Source organism: Struthio camelus, chromosome 18 (assembly GCF_040807025.1).
Source record: "Struthio camelus isolate bStrCam1 chromosome 18, bStrCam1.hap1, whole genome shotgun sequence".
Lineage (NCBI taxonomy): Eukaryota > Metazoa > Chordata > Aves > Struthioniformes > Struthionidae > Struthio > Struthio camelus.
In genome coordinates, this window is record NC_090959.1 from 14,846,154 (window position 1) to 14,865,674 (window position 19,521).

At 40.4% G+C, this 19,521-nt stretch overlaps 1 protein-coding gene across 2 annotated transcripts in view; it reads left to right on the top strand.

The window, feature by feature from the left end:
- The window catches only part of CDH4 (cadherin 4), a 467,238-nt gene that overhangs the window by 49,325 nt on the left and 398,392 nt on the right, over positions 1-19,521 (top strand). The window contains exon 1 of one of the 2 annotated variants that reach the window (XM_068912697.1): positions 801-897. The exons of the other annotated variant lie outside the window; for it this stretch is intronic. Within the exon in view, the coding sequence (XP_068768798.1) occupies positions 886-897 (12 nt within the window). The 5' untranslated portion in view covers positions 801-885. Of the gene's footprint in view, positions 1-800; positions 898-19,521 lie in introns of those variants that run through there. 2 annotated transcript variants of the gene reach the window in all.

A 19,521-nucleotide genomic window follows, 5' to 3' on the forward strand; every position in this document is an offset into this window, starting at 1 on the left:
GTCCTGCTGCCTGGAAAGCCCTAATGGCACCTTGCGCGCTGCTGACTCCGGAAGTGTTTCAGAGAGGGACTGTCAGGTATTCAGATACCTGCTGGAGATGTCTGCATTTTACATTTCTACCTGTCAGCTTGTTCAGTATGGTAATGCTTTCTGCAGTCTGTGTCATCTCTTCTCTCCCAGACTTCTCCTGCCTTTTGCACTGCCAGCTGTGGTCAGGGTCTTAGATGAACCTTCTGAGAGGCACCGAGGGAGAAGGGTGTTTCAGCATTGACTGTTAAAATCCTGCTTTCCATGTGTGTTTCAAGAGGGTGTTCAATCATCCCTGCAGCTAGAGGTGCCACTGAAATGTTCAAAGCCAGCTGTTGGACTTGATATAATTCTCACCTGAAACTTTTTTATTCTAGCAGGCGATAATGATCGGGAGTTTGATATTAAAAATCTGTGTGTATCCCCCTCTCCCCCTCCTCCCCCCCAACCCCGATGAGGTCTTAGCCAGACAGCAACACAGGCAGAATGGCTATGTACTGAAATGCATCTTTTTCTCTTCTTAAATGCCCTGTTGCAGGCAGCTACCTCATTATTGAAATGTTAACGTAAAAAACATTGTGAAACAATTTCTCCCTTTCAAAGGCAAATTCTAGGTGATCTAAGCATATAATTTGCCTGTCAGTTTAAATACATGAACTGGTTTGAGGCCAAAACAGTGTGCTTGGATAAAAGCATTGTGCAAAGGTTATCAGACATTCAAGGTTAGTGATTAACAGGCGTTGTGTAACTTAAAACATCCACAACTTCTTGTCACTTCTGGGATTTTGTTAGGAAGCCTCTGTTCCAGGAAGATCCTTAAGCCATTGAGCATTTACATTTATCTGCAACAGAACTGTCATGTCCTTAAAAGTAAGTATATGCTTAAGCACGTTCTTGAAGAATAGTTATCTGTATCTTTAAAAAATACTTTAAAGCTAAGATGGAGGACAGGACAGACCAACATTTTCAAGTGGCCATCTAAATTTATAATCAGAACTCCTAACAAGTTTGTCTATAGTTTTTTCATGTATAAATTCAACTGTTAAAGCACAATTTTGCTTTATATGTCAAGGTCTCGTTTGCTGCAGAATTAGCAATTATTTTAGAAAACATTGTGCTTTCCTCATCTTTAAGTTTCTCTGAATATGTATGCTTGAAAACAGACAACGACTGAGGTTCTTGATTATTTTGCTTTCTGTAAGTATTTCTTTAATGTTAAATTGTGCCTTACAGTATTGAGAAGATACATTTTACTGGAGTTGTAGGTCAGGCTAAAGGTTATCACCATTGTGTGCTTCAGTGCTTTCTCTAGAGCAGTTGATATCCATCCTGTATTAGCAGAGGGATGAATTATTTGCCCTAATTGTTCTTGCCCACGTCTAATTTTCTCTAGTTTTATGATAAGTAGGACGCAGAAGATCATGATGGGCGGAAACTTTACATGCCGGCTGCAAGACTGCTCTTGAATTCTACTCTGGGACCAATGTTGTTCACTTATTTTGCACTTTATTCATGCATTTTTTTGTTCTTTATTCTTATTTTTAAATGTTTCTCACTTTTCCAAATGTATACGCTGTGTGATGTTCCAGTCTGAGTTGTTATGGGATGTTAGAAGAATCCTGAGGTAGAGAATGACAGATGTTTAACCTCAGTGAGAAGGATGGGTGCGTGCATACAGCATTTTTAATAGGTTTCCTCTAGGTTAGTTATGGTGATGTTATGTTAAGTAACAATAACTCATGTAACTTTGTGTTGAAGCAGTGCCCGAGAGCCTCATTGTCAAACCCAGGACAATCCCCCAGAAGATGAGATGGTCTCTGGACTAAAGAAGCTGTAAAGCAGCTATAATATGTGACTTGCAGATAGCAACACGTGGAAGACATAAGAAAAAGGAGCCAAAGCTAGAAAGTGAACTTCTATGCTGTTAGGTTTTCACTTTCAAATGTTGGTGGATAATTGATATAGTCATTTTTCAGTAGCGTTTAATCTTGTTTTATTTGAGAAGCTGCAGATTCATCAGCACGGTTTCTCTGAGGCTTTTGATACCTAAGGTCATGGGAGGACGTTTTAAGTAACGCAATTATTTTGAGTTCCAATTTTCTTAATGTTGCAGTCTCATGTTGCCTCTGGCCTGGAAGATCTAGAAAAGTAAAGTAGGGATGGGAGAAATGTCCCTGAGGAGTGCTGAGCAACTGCATTCAGTTTAGTGACCTGCAGTCCTACTGAGACTGCTGTTCTGAAAAGCTCCTGAAATTTCAAAGGATTTCTCTCATCTGAGAGAGTAAACCTGGGTGGGAGAAGGAGGTGCAGATTTCGGGAAGGACCTAGGTTGGTGTAATGATAGAGTGGCAGTAGGACAGTAGCCTCTCAGTATACAATATCAGCCTCTACTCATGCTTTGTAAAGATGTCCTTTCTACTTATTGCTAATAAAATACCTGTGTTCCTATCTCTACGTGATTTTCTAAATTCCCCCACTCTTCTCTAGAACCTCTCTGGGCCTGAGATGTCTGAGAGCACTGGCTACACAGATCACTAACGTTTCCACAAGTAGTGGGGAGACTTACAGATATTGTGCCCCAGCTCCAAGGATCTGTGCGAGGACCTGGTGCGGTTGCAATGGGCTGGCTCGCATAAGCAGTGCTGCCCCATGCTAGTTGTACCTGACTCACTCATGCTGAAATATGTTGTGGCATTGCTCTCTTTTCTGTAGAGACGCTACTGAGGTGGTTTTGGGAGGATGACTGACGTAATTCAATCTTGTTTAGTTACTTAGTGTGATGAGATTTAAACCTCTTTTTCTTGTTTTAACTATTAAGGCTACAAAGCTTAAAAAATTTCGAAGGTACTGCATACTACTTTGAAAACTTTTCAGCTGGGAGAGTACTCGATACAAGGCTACCATCCTTTTTTGTCCATAATCTTATTTAAGAAAAAGCTATCTACAGAATTTACCTGGAGAAATCCTTCCAGAGCGCAGCTCCTTGTGAAATGTTAATGAAATATCAGCTGTGACCAGCTCTGTACTTCTCCGTTCAGGATCCCAGCAGTAACTCTCCTTAAAAACTAATGTTTGATTTTTTTATGACAGCATTCTGGGAGGAAGGATCCTGATTAGGCTGCTCCAGGCTTGCCCTTTCGCGTTCCTCTTTGCTTTATTGGCTAAAAGACTGTGAAGGCGGTAGTAAGGACTTCCGTGGTTCCGTGTTCTTTGGAAATAAACAGGAAATCAAACCATCTCGCTAAATGCAACTGTAGCAGCAAAGCCTTTTCTTGATGCTTGCTTAATTAAATAAACGATAGGCTGTTTTATGTTTTTATTTGGAGCAGGAAACGAAGTAGTTCTGGAATCAGGTTAGTAAACACTGCAGTCTAGCAATTAGAGAATTGATTGGGGACCTAATTCACTACAACATAGTCCATCTTTCTCCACGACTCTAAATATCTCCTTATTGCTTAATTCTGCATTACTGTTATTGGGAAACCTGGTAATTTATGAGAAATGAGCAGTACATGTGGTAGACTCATCTGGTTTGTCTTGCCTTTTTTTTTTTGTATTTATATGCAACAAAACTTGGTGACAGATAAAGAGCAAATGGTAGTGGGTTTGAAGCTGAGCGCTCTTAGCTTCTAACACTCAAGCCCTTGAAGTGGAGGATTTGGGGATAAGGAGACTTTACTTATGGGTTAGGGATTCTTTGTTCTGTGCTTGGGCGTTTTTTGTTTGGCTTGGTTTTCCCATAGCATTAGTAGATGGCAGGTTGCTTGCAAAAGTAAAGATACTTAATTCTGGGGTCTTGAGCTTGTAAAACACTTTTAAAAATGCAAAAGCAGCACTCACTGGAGGCCCTTTGGCACCAATGACACTGTGTCAGGATTATGGATTACTGCCAGTCGTGCATTTCAGTCTGAAAAATTGAGTTTTAGCTTTCTGAGAACACATTGATTGTAAGAGTAGTCCATGCCACTTAAACTACTTATAAGCAGGCACCCTGGGCCTCCTGAATTCACGGCAGCTATCTGCTTCACTTGGGGTTTGCAGCATAGCTTTCAAGTGATTTCATAAGGAATAAAAATGAAGCTGTAATCCTTGAAAAATATATATCCAAAAAGGTTGCCTATGTTGCTTATATACGATGGATTTTGTTTATTGTTCCATCAGACTTGCAAGCAGGCAATTTACTTGGCCAAGAAAAGCTTATTACTGGAGCCAAACAGAATCTTAATCAATGGCAGAATGAACCTTTAAACCCCTGGCTTTTTGCATCTATATTAAGCAACAAAGCAAAGATATTAATTCTTATGAAAATGCAAGCAGAATCTGCAGTGGTTAGGGGCAGGACTGACATTTTCAGCATCTTCTTAGACCTTTGAGAGAATGAACCTTGCCGGGAAAGACTGGCAGCTTTAAGTTGCCCGTGCAGTCAGTTTTGCCAGAGCTGAGGGAAGTCTCCCGCTTGGCCAAGTGCTGGTAGAAGGGGTGATGGCTCTATGTTCCCCCTTGCCGCTCCACTCATCCTCATGCCCTGTGGACAGCCAAGAAAAGCAGGTGTACTAAAACCTTAAAGGTTGCCACCAGGTACTTCGTTTACAGAAGACGCACCCCCATCTCTATATGCAAATAGGCATATGTATGTATCTGGAAAAGAGTAGAGCCTAAGTGTGTGTGGTTTTTTTTTTTATATCCTATTTGACATTTCCTCCGCTCGCACTGAACAAAGAGGAAGAATAACACAGGATGTGGACTCCTACGATCTATCTCTGTGCTGACTAAATATAAATATCTGTGACAAATTGCACAAGGATGCTTTAATGGCAGTTGTCAGAGACATTTAAAATGGATTAGACCTTTTCAATTTTCTCTCTAATAATGAATATTTAGTGAGACTTTTAAAGCTGTTAGCTATTAATTATAGTACCTAAAAATACGATCATGTTTAGTCAAGGAGGAATCAGCACATGAGAATATGGAAAAAGTATGTTTTGTGTCTAGCTTTTGTGACATAGCTTACTATTTTGTATTTTCTCTCTAAACAAATTTTAATGACAACTAGTGATGAAGCAACCTTGCCCTTGAAAAATATAAGCAGGCTGTGAACACCAACACCATGGAGGTAAAAGAATAGATTAATAGATAAATGTCCTGGTAAATAATGTAGGGTAAAATCAGATTACCATAAATTTAGTTCCATTGTAGACATTAATATTGTTTTGAGGCTTGAAACTGAAGTGTGGAAATAGGGTAGTGTTTGGATTACTAACAATTCAGACCATTGTCCTTTTCTAGTGTTGTTATTGCTTTCTACAGATAAGAAATTGCCTTTCTCTTTAAATTCACTTATACTACCAAGGGTTACTTTTGCAGATTGGAAATAAATATGGTTATATTTCTGCAGCTAAAATAAATGTTTCTACTGTTGAAATAAATGACTTTTTTCCAACAATAGAAAGCTGATTATACTATTGATAAAGAGGCTGCCAGTCAAGTAATTCGCATTTATGTATTCAAAAATCTTAACTAATAGTGCAATGAAAAAACCTCTAGTAGCTCTATTAAATTTTTGCTTTTCAGGGTAATTTTTTTCTTTGAAGCTGGAAACCATCCTCTATCTGTAGCTTGCAGATATTTCCCTGAGTAAAGTATTGCAATGAAGTGAGGGAGCTTACAGGCGTTGGTCTTGGGGGCCTCTCTTGTTTTTGGTTTTTTGCTTCGTTCTTGTTTTGTTTCCTCCTAGCTTGACTAAGGTGGGTATAGGTATATCTGACCTTTGGGATCTTATCTCTGTCTTTGTGGGCCTTTTCCTTTGGGGAGCACCTGGTGCTACCTTTTACTGCACGGAGGCCTGGCCCACTAACCTCTCGGTAACCTGCCTGCGCGCTCCAACCCTGCGCGGACCGTCCGTCTCGGGTCACTGGGTCTCGCGGTGTTACTGGGGAGCGGGCAATGCTGTTATCCCGCTTTTCCTGACGCTTGACGTGCATGATTAAGCTCCTGAGAGCTAGTAGAGGTCCAGGGAGAGCAATGAGTGAGTTTTGAAGCTTATCTTCTGCGGATTTGAGTGCTTTTCCCAGCTAGTTTTTGCTGCAAGAAGTGTGAGGAAAGTGACAGCAGAGATATATACAGGGGGAACTTTATGAGGAAGGGGAGAAAGAGCCCCCTTTATAATATTGAGTCCACCTGTGTGTGTGCACATGTGTGTATGTGTGTGCTTCTTCTGAGGAATTGGCATTCCTCAAAGTACTCTCATTTGATAGCTCTGAGGGCCCTAATGATAATTACATTTACGCTAAATGTGGAGCGGCATCAGTACTGATATACAAATAATTTAAATCTGCCAGCCAGCAGTTTAACTAATCAAATGGAGATTGCCCCCATCTCAGCCAGTAAAGACAGAGGAGAATTCATCATCTTTAAACAAGAGCAAGTATCATGAATGTGGCACCTCTTGAAGCCAAAGACAGTATGGTGTGACAACACGCTGGTCTAGTGAGATGTGTTCGTCGGGGCTATTTTGAGAATCAGAGAGCTATTTTTTTTCTCCTTTTTTACACTTGCTCCCTTTTTCAAGGCATAATGTTTCACTACTCCTCTGGCAGAGCAACCTATTGTTGTTATTGCAAGGAACACATAATTAACTTTAATTTTTAAAGCATCCTGTGCAAAGACGTAGTAAGCCACAACATTTTACGTATGAACCAAATGAATTTGACTAAGAATAATTTAGAGTTTAAAAAAAAAAGATTGCGTGTTAAAGATATTCTAGGAAAAAGTATACGAAGAGGAACAGGCAGACATCAGCCTAGGGAAAGCTGTGTGCTGACTTGCACCGACTGTGAAGGTCCCGAGTGCAGTGGTAAAACTCGAAACAAATTGTTAATTGCTATAAAATATTTATATTTTTAAAAACTATCTAATTTTACAGCTTTCAAACAGAAAATCTCATTCCATTCCTTGGTATAGTTGTATGCTACAAGAAAAACTTACTTGCCGTCCTCTTGGAAGGAAAATAGGCTTTAACCTTGAGGTGCTGAAATAGCAAATAAGATACTGTGTTCAGGTAAGGGTCTGTGACCTGTACCAGGTGTGAGGGGCTGCAGAAGTGACCTGCTTTTACTGCACAGCAGAAAGTGGAGGGAACCTTGCTGAGTGCTAATTAATTGTTGCTTTGATGGGGGGCGGGAATAAAATCTTACCTTCAAATAGCCTTGAAGAGTTCTCCCAGTTTTTTCATCAAGGGAAAGTTTATATTCAATTACAACCCAATAAAATGGGATCTAACTCCAAGGTATGAGCTCTTTAAAGCTCTAGATTTTGAACTTAAATAGAAAAAGCCTTATTTAATTTGAAACTAATTCTCTCTGAGTCAGTGCTTTTTTGTGGAGGCTTTTTTGAGGAATTTTGTTTTTACTATGGAAATGCATATGGAAATACAGAAATAGATACAGTATTAAGATTATCGAAAATATGTCTGGTCTTCTGGGGGCTGTGCTTGGAAGCTCTGTGCTGAGATGGTAATGTTATCTGACTCTGTTGTCAGCTTGCATGGACTTGCTCCTCGTGTGCATGCTCGCAGTGGGGCAGAGACACTGTCATTCAAGCACGAGGAGGAGGATGAAGAATCACTCAACGCATATGAGACTGATCTGCAATCCTTTAAAATACAGCAGAGCACGAGTGAAATTTCCAAGCAGTGCTAGTGATTTCAGTGTTTATGGCAGCAGGTAGAACTGGTAAAGCATCAGTTGGCTCTCTGTTCTGGAAGGTCCTTCTTTGTGATTATAGTCGTGATGATAAAGCACTTAAATACCAGTGCACATATATTTGCCATGTCTGTGAGGCTTCTGGCATAATTCTATAATCAGAAATGCTGTTGAAGTGTAATAATGTTATTAGTGCATCACTTGAAAACACACAGCTTGGATATGAAGTGTACAAAACGATAAAAGTCCAAAACATACTGCAGTGGTTAGTGTAGGACATGCATAATTGGATGTTGTATCTGAGCACTCCTTGCTGATTCTTAATGAATAGCCATTTCCTAATCTGGTATGGCAACCTGATATTTCCATGTTGTATAAAGTAGACTAGAAGAGCATGCACGTGAGGTTTTTGTTACGTGTTTCTAAGTTCATTAATTTTAGGAATATCTTCTTTAAAGCATTTCTGATTTAAATAGGGCGTAAGCCTAACTCAGCCTTAACTCAGTCAAGTTTCTTCACCAGATGTGTTCTGGATCGTGTGATCGGCAGCGCCTCCTAGTAGGTCACCCAGACAGACCCGGGGCTCTACAGCGCTGGCTCTGGCATGCAAAGAGATGGCAGTGGACTTCTGAGATCCTGGACCATGAAGCCTCTTCTACATTAGAGCTCTAAGCTCAGTGTATAGGCAAGCAAATACAGTTTTGAGCACGTGTTTAATTTCTGTTGTCGTTACTAAGTGTGACACATGCTAGCATCAGCTGTTCTGGCCGAAGTGTAACGGGTTAGAAGTACACTGATTGATTTTTAAAGTTGTCTAACCTTGAAGCAATGAAGACCTTGATGCATATAGTGTGCTGCTTATCTCAAACATGGGTGAAGCTAGCAAGTCAAGTGAACATAAAATAAAGTTGATGGATTAATAGATATAAGGTCAAAAGGGCTAATTAGATTTTATTTTTTATTCTGACTTCTTTCATAATGCATGAAGGAATGTCAAACACTTATTCCTGTATTAAGGATAACTGTGCTTAACTAATGTGTAAGCTACAATAGTTCCTGTGTTTATCATTGATTGAAATAGTTGCATTCCCATAAATGTTTTTGGATTCAACAGTTTATTCTTTCTCTCGATCCTTCCCTGGAAAAAAGGCATTTTAAAGATTGAAAGAAAATGAATATTCAAATAAAGATGAAATTCTTATTGAAGTTAGAGGCAAATAGGAGATATGTTTTTCTATGTGTAACTTTTCATTAAGAAAACACTAGTTTACGTCTGTTCTGGTAAAAATATTTTGATAGATGAAAGTTTTACTTTTCAGGAGAAACTTAAATTCAACCATGCTCGCTCAGTGGCAGCAAGTCCAAAAAATGGAAATAAATGTGGTGATTTTACGTCCTTGATTATCAGGGACTATTTATTAGCTTATTTTCTACAGCAGCTTTTTCTTCCTACCCACTGTCTGTTCTGGACTGAACTTTTAGCAGCAGCTTTTCGTTCCTATATCGATGGTATGTATGTGTCTTCAGTGGACGTATACAATATCAGCTACCTTAAAGCATTTTGCCTTTGTAATCTATCTGAGAAGAGATGGCAAACAGATGTGTTACCGCTTTACATTTAAATGAATTTGTATTGATTGTAAATAATGTAAAATACAGTTACAAACAAATGCCGAGTGACTGATGCCTCCCTTCTCTGTAACTCAACCTCCCCCCCCCAAAAAAAACTAGCAACAGAAATATGTTCTGTGCCAGTTAATTTATGTATAAGTATTCCCAGCCACCAAAGAGATTTGAATCTCCAGCTAGCCAAATCCTTTTAGCAAATCTAAACACAGAATTTGGCATATTCCAGTAAAGAGCGTAAGAGACTTAAAGTGATGATCCTGTGTCTTGGCTATAGCACCTTCTGTCAGGAGAAGCAACTGCAGGACCAGCCTTCTGAAAATATGAATGTACAGCTCCAAAGTGCAAAGCCATCTTATGCCAAATTCTGTGTGCGTGTTTCTGTTCATGTATGTTGCACTTTCAGTCACTGACACAATCCTGTCTTGCATCTGATAAGATGTGCCAAATCACTAATGAATGACACAAAGGCTGCTTTGGTCCTATCATGCCATTGTGTAACTCATTATTTTTGGAGTACTTCAGGACCTGGATGAAGACAGGAGTCCTAGAATTCTTCATTCTGTTTGATCATATAGATCAAAGAGTACTTGTTTAAAACTAATAACTTGCATTCTATCCCCTATTTTTAACTTATGGATAATTAATTGCTTTGAAGGACAAACAATTTTGATGAAAAAAGTCTAGAGATAGAAGCATTGGAGATAACAGCTGTAATTAGTCAAGTAATAAATCTACCAAAAAAAAAAAAAAGTAGTATAAGGATCCATTTGAATGAACAACTTTCCAAAACGCTACCTCCTGTGGTTTGATTCTTGAGACCATGGTTTGGTTTGTTGCCTATGTACCTGCTTGCTTAGTATAGCTACTTTTTTGTATGGTAGAGAAGGCTAGACCAAAAGCAATGGCTGGTAAGTAAATCTAAATAGATATGCTGAAGGTCAGACAGTGACTTCTGGCCTTAAACTCTGAATCACCTCTGGAAACTTAATAGTGCCCTGCATGAAAGGGGCAAAACATTTATAAAGGAGGTCAGGAATGTAATTAAACTCAAATGTAAGAGTCTTGCTTGTGGTGTTTTTGAAGTTAGGATTTTAAAATCTGTTTCTGAAAGCAAAATTCTAGCTAATTGTAGTTTTTTTTGTATATATACTTTGTTTTTATCACTCAAGGAAGCTATCTTTTTTAAAAAAAATTATTTTAAAGAAAAAATTGCCATTTAAGTAAGTGTATATTTTTTTTTCCTCCAAAATCCTCTTCCACTCAAGTCAGTGGAAAATTTCTAGTAATGCCGATATAGCCAGGTCTTTACCTTGGCTTCTTCAATTACATTTTCTATTTTTATATACATAGTTTATTTAGATGTCTGGGAGTAACACAGATAAAATGACAGTGCAAAAGACTGAGAATTAGAACAACCTGCAATTAATCTAGTTCAAAAGCACAGATAGTACGGTCAAGGGGGCAAAGAGGCCACACTAGCTTATTTTGCATGGTTCATCATAGCTCTTCTGCTGCAGATGAAGTTTGCATTTGGTGTGCCGGGTCTCCTGAAGGCACTCTCCATGTAATGGATCCCGCTAACCTAGAGACAGCCTGCAAAAGTTGCTTTGTTTTTGAATATTTGCCCCATGTCTAGCAGTCTAAGTAAACTTATGGTCAGATGATGACCACTGCAGATCTGTTAGACACCCTTCCTGCCTGACCCCAGGTGAGAGGACAGCAAGCCATGCTGGACTTTGGAGGCGGGGGACTTCCTTGGTTTGGGTTTATAACAAGCATAGGGCAAAGACCCCAGCTTTATTTCAGTACTGCTTGGTCATGCACGTAACAAGCCCTTTAGTTAGATTTTCACAATGTGACAAAATGTCTTTCATTAAAATATTTATAGTTATTTTTGATTTGAATCTTCACCGCATGTATAAAACAAAGCTTGTCCTCCGAGGAAAAGCATTGGGCTAGTTAGCAAGTGCGAGCTCATGACTTGAGCATAACTATTTTGGGACTGGGAGGTTACTCAGATGTAGTATAGCTGCACCTAGGGACAGGTGCAATGCAGCGGGAGTTTTCAGAGTGGCAGGTTTAGGATGTGATCTTTTAAGGCTTTATTCAGGCCAACTTTAGACACGCAGCTTACCCAGATGATTTTCCAAAGTTGCTTTTGAATTGAGAGACGTGTCCTGGGGAGCCCACCACCCTGTTAATCCATGCCGAAGCCTGGGGAAATCCATCTGGTTACGTGGGCTCAGGTCTTAAGGTAATGGGGATTTAGAGGCACGCAACGTTTTCTTGGGAATTCTTGTCCCTGCAGCGCTGTGATGAAGGGGAAAAATGTGGAATTCCTAATTACTGACGATTTGGAGCGTGCTGCCTGCAACGTGGCAGTGCGAGATAGCAGTGGGGAGGGCAAAGAAGTGGTGGGGGAACCTGAAGCTGAGGAATAACCTCATAGTGCCAGTCACTGGCCCCTGGACTCCAGCAGCACGCTCATAGCACCTGGTGCTGAACTTGGACAGGTGTCCCCTGAATAAGTAGCTAGAAACCCTTTCAACCCAGAAACCTCTGTTGCTTAGCCTTTGCCTTTAGAAGGAGCAAGGGGAGGAAGGGGGAACTTATTCACAGGACTTTTTTTCTCCAGAGTTTTCCCAGCTCCGTGTTGAATCCTGAAACGGAGCGGAGGCACAGTGGTTTAGTCTGCTGTAGTGCCGATGGAAGTTAGCTAATATGCCTGCTTTCTAATTTTTTAGCGTTATTGGTAATCCCTTGCAGAAAGTCTCTTTCTCACAGCAGCTCTTTTAAGAGTACGTGTTTGATCTATTGTCTTATTATGGCTAATTACTCTTTAAAAAAAGATACCCCCCCCCCGCCGCCACCCACCCACCCCGGCCTCCTCTTCCCCCTTAAGTGTCCTCTCACATGGGTGGAATCTCACCCTCTCCTGCTTTCACTCCGTCACAACCTAGCTTTCCTCAGGACGTGCCTTGGAATCTGAAGGGAGCAGTCAGCACAAAACGAAGCCTTTGCATCCCCCCCCTTTCTTTTTCTTTCCCCCCCCCCCCCTTTTTTGCTAAAGCTGAAAGATGAAGCATATGGGAGAGAAAATAGCTTTAAAAACCGCCACCCTGAAAGGAGAGGCGCTGAGGATGTGGGCACTGCAGCAGAGGTTGGAGCTGCATGCTTCATTTACTACTTTGTGCAGATGTAACAAAGAATTTACTTCAGTCCCCTTGGTACTCGCAGAACCTACTGCGCTGTAGGCAGAGGGAAAGCAATGAGCCTGGTGGTACAGTACAGCAGTGAACTGAGAATTAAGGTGGTATAAAGACAAATGTTTCCTTAGTAATCTCCTAGTATGGGCCTGTTCCTTTCCATTTCAGGTTTCCTTTTTCTACAATATGTCGCTTTAGTTTGACAGAAGCATAAAATGGGGGGGTTCTGCAAGGGGAGTGTGAGGTTAAGGACCATAGCAGACACCTATTCAATAATTCAGGAACTTTGGAAAAAATAGTAATAAAAAATCCTGTCATAAGAGGCGCTTTCTTGCGTGTGAAATCATTGGGAATGGAACGTCACAGACCTGAAGTCTGATTGCACTTGGAATTAAGGAATTAATAATATTAGGATGGGAAAATATTGGCATGTTGCTTAGCCTGAACTAAATTTTTGATTCTGCTTCTTTCTTTACGCGTGCATTTGCTTCTCAGAAAAATCTTAAAAACAAAGATCTCCAAGCATTATGAACTGGAGGAAAATCTGTAAGACTGCAATCTGAAATGAACCTTGATAACGGAACGGCACAATATGCCTCATCATAGGCTTTTATGTAGTGCTGTATTATTATGTCACAAAACACAGCAATATCACTAAAGTAATGGGACTAGATAAAAAGGCTGATTGGAAGGCAAAGGTTTCTGTATGCATGCATCTTGTTATACTGACAAGAAGAAAAATACAGAAAAGCACTGGAGCATTTAATTGAGTTTGTGAAAAATGGCCAGGTACGTATGGCTGAGCTGTGTGTGCAATTTAAGCGTTTGTGCTTGCAAATGAAGTGGGCACATCTATTCCTGGGTTTTTGCATTAGAAGTCCCAAATAAACAACCCCGGTCCCCAAGACAAAACAGCTTTTAGTGTGTATGTGTGGTTTTTTTTGTTAGACATCTATTGTTTAGATTTGGAAACTCTCTAGTAGAGGAAAATGTGTTTGTCTATGTCATATTGAGAAGGAAGAATGGTAGAAATAAGGGAGGTTTAATTAAAAGCAAAGCCAAATGGGTTTGGCGCTCTCCCTGCCGTGTTGTCTAGGCTGAATCATCTTAAGCTAAGGTGTGTGTTGGGAAAGGGAATTTTTGTTAAATTATACACAGATGTTGTCAGTAAATACTGAACATAAATTATTTTAAAGCTCACTTTCAAATATACTGCATTCCCTAGTCCAGAAATATTCCGTAAAATAAATAATTTAGGTTTTATTTCTTCGGTTTTCTTTTCTTTTTGGATTTCTTTTATCAGGTTGTATCTGAAGTTCTGAGTAGGCATTGGTGCATCAAGAGGTTTTCAGCCTCCTTTTAAGGAAATAAAGCTTGAATGCCCCTTGTCTCTCTCCTTTACTGTAATCTCAGTAATTTTTCAATCCACTGCCCAGCTTCACTGCCCCGTACCAGAGTTTGGCTAGAGGTAGAAGTGTCAAAGAGAATGAAAGTCTTGCGAAGGCTATGGGTGGGCATTAGAGGAAAAAATCTAAGCCTTATACCAAAGGACAAATCTGTAGCATGTCTTATACATTATTTGACGCCAGCAAATCTAGGTGTCAGGCAAAACCTTCTAACTGCCTTACCTGCAGGAAACTCTAGTCTGAGCTCACAGTTAACCAGGGGAAACCACGCCTTGCTAGCACCAGTATTTTCACATCTGCTTATTTCCTTAATGGCAAGGAAAGTATGATGTTAAGGGGGCTTGCCCCAAGTTGCAAAGATTTCTTGGGGTGCGATCCCCATATCTGACAGTGTGCAGAAGGATGTGGTTTGTTCCTGCAGCTTTTCCGTGAGGAACATCAGAGGGAGCCATACTGGAAACGCTGGGGAGACCTCCCATGTCCCTTGTTCTTTGCTTGCATGAGCAGCTGCAATTTATCTTGTGCTGCTTCAACAAAAATGAAAGTGTTCCCTGACTTAAGAAATGTATTTTTTGCACATGTTTAAAGAAGAAAAAAAACTGTTTTGGCACTTTGCATATAGGTTCTGCAATGAAAAATATGAAAACAATAAAGCTGTGTTTGGTCTTTTTACAGCAATGCTGTGATTTTTACCATCAGCTGAATTTTCCTTCTGGGTTGCCCTCTAATGACAGCAGTGCGCTTCATATGAAGTTCGCTCTCAAGTTTTTGCAATGTTTGATCGCTTAAAGGACCGTAAGAAAAATATCTATTTGTTTGCCCTGTTTCTTTCCAAAAACTGTTAAGAGAGGGGTTATTCAGTAGACTTTTGGTCTTGCCTGGTATAAGTACTCCACTATGACATCAACACTTCCTTAGTTGTCACTGTATTTCATTTAAAAAAAATGAAAGAAAAGTTGTGAATGAAATGAATAGAGAAAGTAGGTCTGGAATATGTTGGAATGTGTGGTTTTGGTATCATCAGCTTTTCCTTTGTGAGCTCTCTAGAAAGACATCTGCTTTTTTGTGTGTGTTCTGGAATATGGTGCTGTAGATGTAGCTGGTTGCAGATTTGCAAGATGGGAGTGTTGGTTCTACTTTTGCATAATCACGAGTTAATTAGCTTTAATCTTTTATGCTTTGTTTCTAAGTCAAAAACTGGCAGGAGGAAGAAAAGAGAGCCTCTTGCTCATGACAGACATCTTGGGCAACTGAAGTTTCCTCCAGGGCTGGGTACTGCATATGTCCAATATCCCCTTCCATCACACGTTTTATCCCGCTATTTTGCGGGGACAGAGATGTCATAAAATCTAAACCATACAGGGTAAGTTATTCTGGAATATAGTAATGATTGCTGCCAGCTGACAATCAGTGCATTAGATTCAGAGGACTCGGTCACTCTCAGCAGTCCTGTTTCCTCAAAGTTTCTTGTTTTCATCCGTATTTTAAGGAGAAAGTTCTAGGTGCCGAGGCCTGTAGTGTTCTCTGAAGCACTGGAGCATGTCCCATGAGACATCGTGAAAATTCTCGTTCGATCCAAGCTGAGAAAAGCTATCAGTTTGAGCATAAGGACTTGCAAGCTTAATTATTTGTTACGCATTTGTTTATAGAGTAAGACCTAGTGAAAAAAGAATCATATGTCAGGGAGTCCCCTTACATGATAATGATGGAGAGAGGACTTCAGCAGATCTTGGGGCTGGATTGCTAGCAAACACGGGCCAGTTGGCATGTAACACGAGCATCTGTCCGTGATGCAGAACTTCTCCTGATTAGATGTTTTGAAGCAAATGGGTGGTATTAGTGAGAGGAAAAATCTGCCTTAATTTTGAACTTAACCAAATTAAAGAGAGTGTAAATTTATAGTTGGCTTCTGAGGAAAAGATTGCCTCTTTAATTGTACCCGTTTTTGGCAAGTAAAGTCTGCACTTGCCTGTGTAGACTGGTTTGAGAGATCCTTTCGCTTGTGTATGCGCAGATGAAAGCGTATCCAAAATAGTTCTGTGGAATATTGTATTGTGGTTTCCATGTTAGACACTAAAATTGCTATGCTCCTTTTTACATCGCGACTAATACATTTTTGATTTAGATTGCAACTTCAATCTCAAAATGTTCAGGGCTTGTGGCCCTTGGCAACAAGGTCAAACATCTGTCAGAGGTCTAACTTGCGTAATTTTAAGGGTTATCCACAAAAAACGTTTATGAATCTTAAGCTTGCTCTCCCTCACACTTCATCTAGCTTCGCTGGGTAGGATATGTCTGAGAATTTTTCTCTTCCAACCACTAGAGTTTTCTTCCACTGCTATAATGCCATGGCCTTGTGGTTTTGCTATAATAAAAGAGATAAGAGTTGAGCTGCGGTGGCATAATGATTGCAGGTCAAAATGTGACAAGCCATCCCATTCAACTGCCAGAGTTCAAAGGGAATGTGATTTGCTTACTCTTTTCTTGAAGAAAAGCCTAAATATGGTTATTTCCACCCCCAATGATAACTTGCATCTGAAATAATCTTGCTTTTGATTTAATGCTGTAACATGTGGCCAAAGACATACAGTACGGGGGCCATTAAAGCAACAGCTGAGGTATCTTGAAAACTGCTTAATACAATGATTATGGAAAGGAAAACCACCATGTGTACTCCACCTGGATTCTGATTGCATCCTGCAGTTTCTGTTTTGACTGTAGTGATGGAAGCCGGTGTATAGGCAGTTCGGTGTGATTGTTAGCTGCAGGAAGCTGGTGTTTTCATTTATCTGCATGCCACGAAGTTTCTCACAAATGTTCCCCACCTGCTCTAGCTTGTTCGATAACTGAAAATTAGTTAAAGCCAGCTGTTGGGATGAAGAAAGACACTCTGTCATCCTTTTATTTTGGCCGTGTTACAGTGGGCGTTTTCTTCAGGGGTCTTTGCTGCTTGAGAAGATATGTCAAAACCCAGAGATCTTCAGTGTCGACATTTAAGAGCATTTAAGAATTGAGGAGGTGTTTTTCAAGGAAGGGAAAATGAGTTGCCTTTGTGGAGATTGCTGTGTGTTCCGTGTTTAAATATAGGTATCTTGATTATGTGTTTATTAGCTGGAGTTGTTACAGTAGTACAAGCCCTGCTGATTTTAAGTAAGTTTTTTGCTTATTTATGTGATTAGTGCACAAGAGATCTGTCACAGAAAAGGCCACATTGTGGGAACTTGCATTGGTCAAAGTATTTTACAAGAAGTCCATCTGAGCTGTCACCATGGAGCTCTGCCAGGTGGCTGGATACACCAGTCCCCCTCTATTGAAATTACTCTTTTTTTTTATTTCTTTCACTAGTCTTGCTGTTTAGGTCTAAAAAGGTAGCTATGTAATTTTGACAAAGTTCGCCGAAGGTAAAGCCTTTCATGTTGTTTCCGTTCGGAGGGGCAATTGAAGACTTTTTGAGTGGCAGGCCATGCTTTGTTGCAGAGAACGCAAAAAGTCCGGTTTCCCGGAGAAGTCAGGTAGCAGGAGGCAGCATGTGCTCCTCCGCGTGGCTCCTGTCGTGTTTCAGCTGGGGAACAAGCATTTTTCTGTGGGCTCTCCTCAGGGACTTGCTTCCTGTGTTTGTACAGGCCATGACTATTTCTTGTTCTCCTACCTGTCCTTTCAGCTTCTCCAGGCTTTTCTTCAGCATTTTCATGTTGGGGTGGAGGAGAGACGGGACGGGACAGAAAAAGGCCAGAAAATCCTCCCTGTTTCCTGTAGGTCTTTTGTACCGTGTGGTGATACGCATCTGTGTCGCAGAAAGAGCGGGCAACACCATGCGGTAATTCTTCCAGTTACTTTTCAGGAAGACCAGTGAGTGTGGATCCTCACCGTATTCGGGAATTCTTCCCAGTGACTCCTCCTTACCTGACTTTGCTCTCAGAAAATTCACAGGTAGTAAAGTCAGTGCATGGAGTCACCAGCATTGTCACTGCGTGCCATTGTTTTTTTGCTTAGAGAGTTAGAATAGTTTGAAGTTGAAGCAACTAATATTGAATGGTGAAAACATGATTATAAGCTCCAGAAATGCGGGTTGCATGGGTTGTTTTGAACGTGATTTAGTGCTACGTTTTAGCAATGATATCTAACCACAAATGCAATGAAATCTTTTTTTTTTTTTTAACTTGTCATTAAATCCCTTAATTAGAGGACAAAATGTAGTTACTGCATGTAACTTATTGTAAAACAAGCTATGTTGGAGTTGATACTGCAGTAAACTAGTAGATGTGTCATTAACCAGGTGAACCGTCCCCTGCTCAGGGTATGGAATTTGGATGCTGCAAATGTCTTTTTTTCATCTATCATTGTTCATATATCATCTCAGCTTTGTTGGCTTACAACTCTATTGACTTTAAGCCATGTTGCGTTGCTAGAAAAAACATGTTATGTGTCTATGGGTATTCTTATTTTATAGTATGCAGACCTTTTAATTGCCTGTGTTGTTAAGGAATTAGTTTCTATTGAATTTGAAAAAGTGATAGCTGCTGAAGCATGTAATCTGTTGCTGATGTGTTCTGCGAACACGAGCCTAGGACTGCTATTCCAGCAGCTGTTGTACCGCCTTTGTGTTGTGCTGTGTGTTGCAGAGATAGGGACAGAGTGAGTATAAAGGAAAAGAAAGGAAAGTTCTTTGACTGGGTCAGCTGGGTCATTCACTTCTGCATTTGATGAATAATTAGGTGATGGTAATACTATTGTGCTAGCTGAGATGACTCTCCCACTGAGAGTTCTGCCTTTGAACGCGTATTTGCTATTTATACCATGGCAGTCCATAAATACTAGCAGAATTGAATGCTCTGGTTTGCTCTCCCCCCAAGTTACCTTTTGAAATGACATTTCTGGTGCTGAGTCACATTTTGAGATTTTTCTTTGTTTTTCCTTTTACATCTGAAGTAGTACATGAGTTTGTATTTGACTTATTGGCGTATGGCGCATGTACTGCTGTGTGTGCTTTGAGAGAAAGGCTTAGCCATTTTTTTGGCACTTTAAAAAACGTGCAGTAGACAGCTCAAAGATACAGGGACTCTCTAGGTCAGCAGTTCTCAAGCTTGTATTTCTGTATGCATAGTGCAGTGTCCCCTCTCCCTTTCCTCCTCTTTCCCACATTGGAGAACCGTTCCTGAGCCTGTTCTCCCATATCCATTGGTAATGTTTGTCTGGGGATTTTTGTCCACGTTCTCTGCTGACTCAGTACAGCTCTGTTCCCCTTGTGTCTCCAGCCACACCTTGGCTCCTTGCTCCAATACCCTTCTCCGCCCACGATGTGTTTTAGGTCCCTTTTCTCAGAACGGGGTCTTAACTTCCAGAGTCTAGTCTAGATTATGGTTAGTAGAAAACGTTACTGTCGTTAGACAGATGTGCAGTGCTGTGGTGAAGGAGTTGAGTTGTCTTTGCCTATTCCCAGTGAAACCGTCTCCATCCATGCTGGGATTATTTCGTAGCCCTGTTGATTCCTAACATTATTGCCCAGCTTGAGGTTGCGTTTACACAGAGATGTTGCACGTACTAATTTCTTTC